Genomic DNA, 2,587 nt, shown 5'->3' with positions numbered 1-2,587 from the left:
TTAATAAGCTTTAACTTTTACTTGTCTGTACTGTCTGGATATGTCTGTATTATCTGTACTGTCAATGTCTGTAGGATCCTATAATTAATAATATAATTTTTGTATAACTTAACTTTTTTCTTCTTTTACTGATTTGAAAATCTTTTTCTAGGATTAAAGTATATACATTAATACGTGTCTATACATTAATACGTGTCTATAAGGTGAATTCAATGCTGAGAATGACAAAAAATTTCGAAATTGAGCTTTTCTTTACTATTTCTTAGTCCAATAAAATATAGCGCTCCAAAACTGTCACGTCATGTCAACATTTATTTCATATAAAAGCTGTGCAATCTGTACTTACGAAATAGTAATCCACAGGCTAGTAATTTGAAGAAATAGTATGGAGTTCTTAAAATTGAACTTAAATGTCTAATTAAAACGTAATTGTTATATGAAGATTTATGTGTATGTGTATGTGTGACGTGTGTGAGTAAGATAATTATATAGTGTCAATGATGCATAAATCGTCCGTGTGTAAATGCTATTTTCAATATGACTAATTGTCTTTAGGATCCTTTTAAAGGAATGCTGAAGTTATCCTGATATTTTACCCATCAAATGTTATTACTTTTCAGATCCTCCAATCTTTTAATTGTATTTATATCAGATAAAAATTCTTTGCCATAATTAACAAAATGACAGACAATAATTTCATACAAACAACAAAAGAAAATTGAAAAATTTAGTTTCGTGATGAACTTCTGCAATCGATTCGTGACAGCATATGTTACATATAAGAGTTTTAGATTTCGTACGTTTAAAACTTAGATCGCACTAGAAATTATATGAAAAATTAATATGCTTGTAGAAATGAGAGAGGCTTTAATATAAGAGGATGAAAAATATAAAAATTCCATTTGTATATTATGTATATTATATATTACGGTGTGAAAAGTAAAACAAAGCAGTAAGAGCCATGGCATAAAAATATTTAAACAATAAAACGTAAGCGAATTGATTAATCATAATAAAAACCATAAGGCCATAACGTAAATAGTAGCCAATCCAACATTTCATTATTGCTTACATCTTACTGCTACTTTAAGGTTCTATATGCCACTCTAATTGTGTCTAGCAATAGAATCTTACAAAAGATGAAGCTGCACTATATTAACTCCATTATTATTTATACTAGAAATTACCTCAAGCGCCTGGACGATTGCTGCTGCATCTGCTTGAATTGCCGATATCGTCTCGTTCTTGGTCATGTTCGGACGCATGATTCCGCTTTCATCTATAGTATCTTCATCGACATGGATATTTAAGGTTTGGAGTTGTTGCGCAAACATTCCAGGATGAACTCTAATAATCTGACTGTCATTCAATTGGCTGATAAAATGTCCTTGAGAGAGAAGCTGTCGAGTCTCTTGAATGGACAATGGAATTGGATTTCCGTATTCATCCGTGATCTGAAAATAATACATTCCGAATAATTCAAATTAATTCTAATGAATCAATAAAACAAAAAAAATCTTTTAGAGCTAATACAGATTGTTAGTGTGTAAAAATCAGGGTTGTTCATTTTATTAAAGTTTTTAAAATTAATAATTAACGAAAACAAAAATAATTAAAAGATGTTTAATTGAAAATTGAAATGAGCGAATTCAATTGATGATTGATTTAAACAAATTCAATTAAAACTTTTCGATTGACGATTGATTCAAGCAGAATTAATTAAAAGACATTTAATTGAAAATTGAAATGGACGAATTCAATTGACATCATTCAATTGATGATTGATTGACACCGTATACAGCCATATTAATTTTGGTAACATTGATTTTGTCAGATATAAGTTGACTATTACTGATACATATGACACAGGTTTATTTATGCAAAAGTTTAGTGCATAAAAGTGGATACATGTAAGTACAATTCAAAAAATGAAATACACGTGAAATAATCTCAACATTTTGCAAAGAAGAGCAGATACCGATAAATGTCTACAAAAATTTTGCACGTTGTATACTTAAAATCGTGTACTATGTGCACTTCCGCCATATTGACGCAACAGAACTTTATTGCGGTACTTTATAAATCTAATGATTTTAGTGAGTTTGAAAAGCGAATGTACCCTAGATAAAACAGGTCTTCATTCCCGAATTTCATCTCTTCTTTTTTATTTCGTGAACATTAAAAACCACTATCTGGTAAAAAATACAGATATAGTATCTCTTGATCGTGCATTCGAGAAATGGGAGGGTAGTCCTCATTTAGAAAAGGATGCACATATTTGGCGATGTATCGATCGACTTCTTTAAAATTTGGCAGATAGGGCAATTCAATTTAAAAACCATATGAGATATTTTAATATCTATGTGTGTGTGTGTGTGTGTGTGTGTGTGTGTGTGTGTGTGTGTGTGTGTGTGTGTGTGTGTGTGTGTGTGTGTGTGTGTGTGTGTGTGTGTGTGTGTGTGTGTGTGTGTGTGTGTGTGTGTGTAGTGTGTGTGTAGTGTAGTGTAGTAGTTAGTAGTTAGTAGTAGTAGTAGTTAGAGTTAGTAGTAGTTAGTTAGTAGTTAGTTAGTAGTTAGTTAGTTAGTTA

At 30.7% G+C, this 2,587-nt stretch overlaps 1 protein-coding gene across 1 annotated transcript in view; it reads right to left on the bottom strand.

Annotated features, from left to right (window-relative positions):
• The window catches only part of LOC105622987 (zinc finger protein 420-like), a 75,127-nt gene that overhangs the window by 18,039 nt on the left and 54,501 nt on the right, over positions 1 to 2,587 (bottom strand). Inside the window, exon 13 of the mRNA XM_012204389.1 lies at positions 1,188 to 1,454. Coding sequence (XP_012059779.1) covers positions 1,188 to 1,454 — 267 coding nt within the window. The remainder of the gene's footprint in view (positions 1 to 1,187; positions 1,455 to 2,587) is intronic.

Source organism: Atta cephalotes (assembly GCF_000143395.1).
Source record: "Atta cephalotes unplaced genomic scaffold scaffold00051, whole genome shotgun sequence".
Classification (NCBI taxonomy): Eukaryota; Metazoa; Arthropoda; class Insecta; order Hymenoptera; family Formicidae; genus Atta; species Atta cephalotes.
The sequence above is the reverse complement of the archived record's forward strand: the minus strand, read 5'-3'. Positions and strand labels throughout refer to the sequence as shown.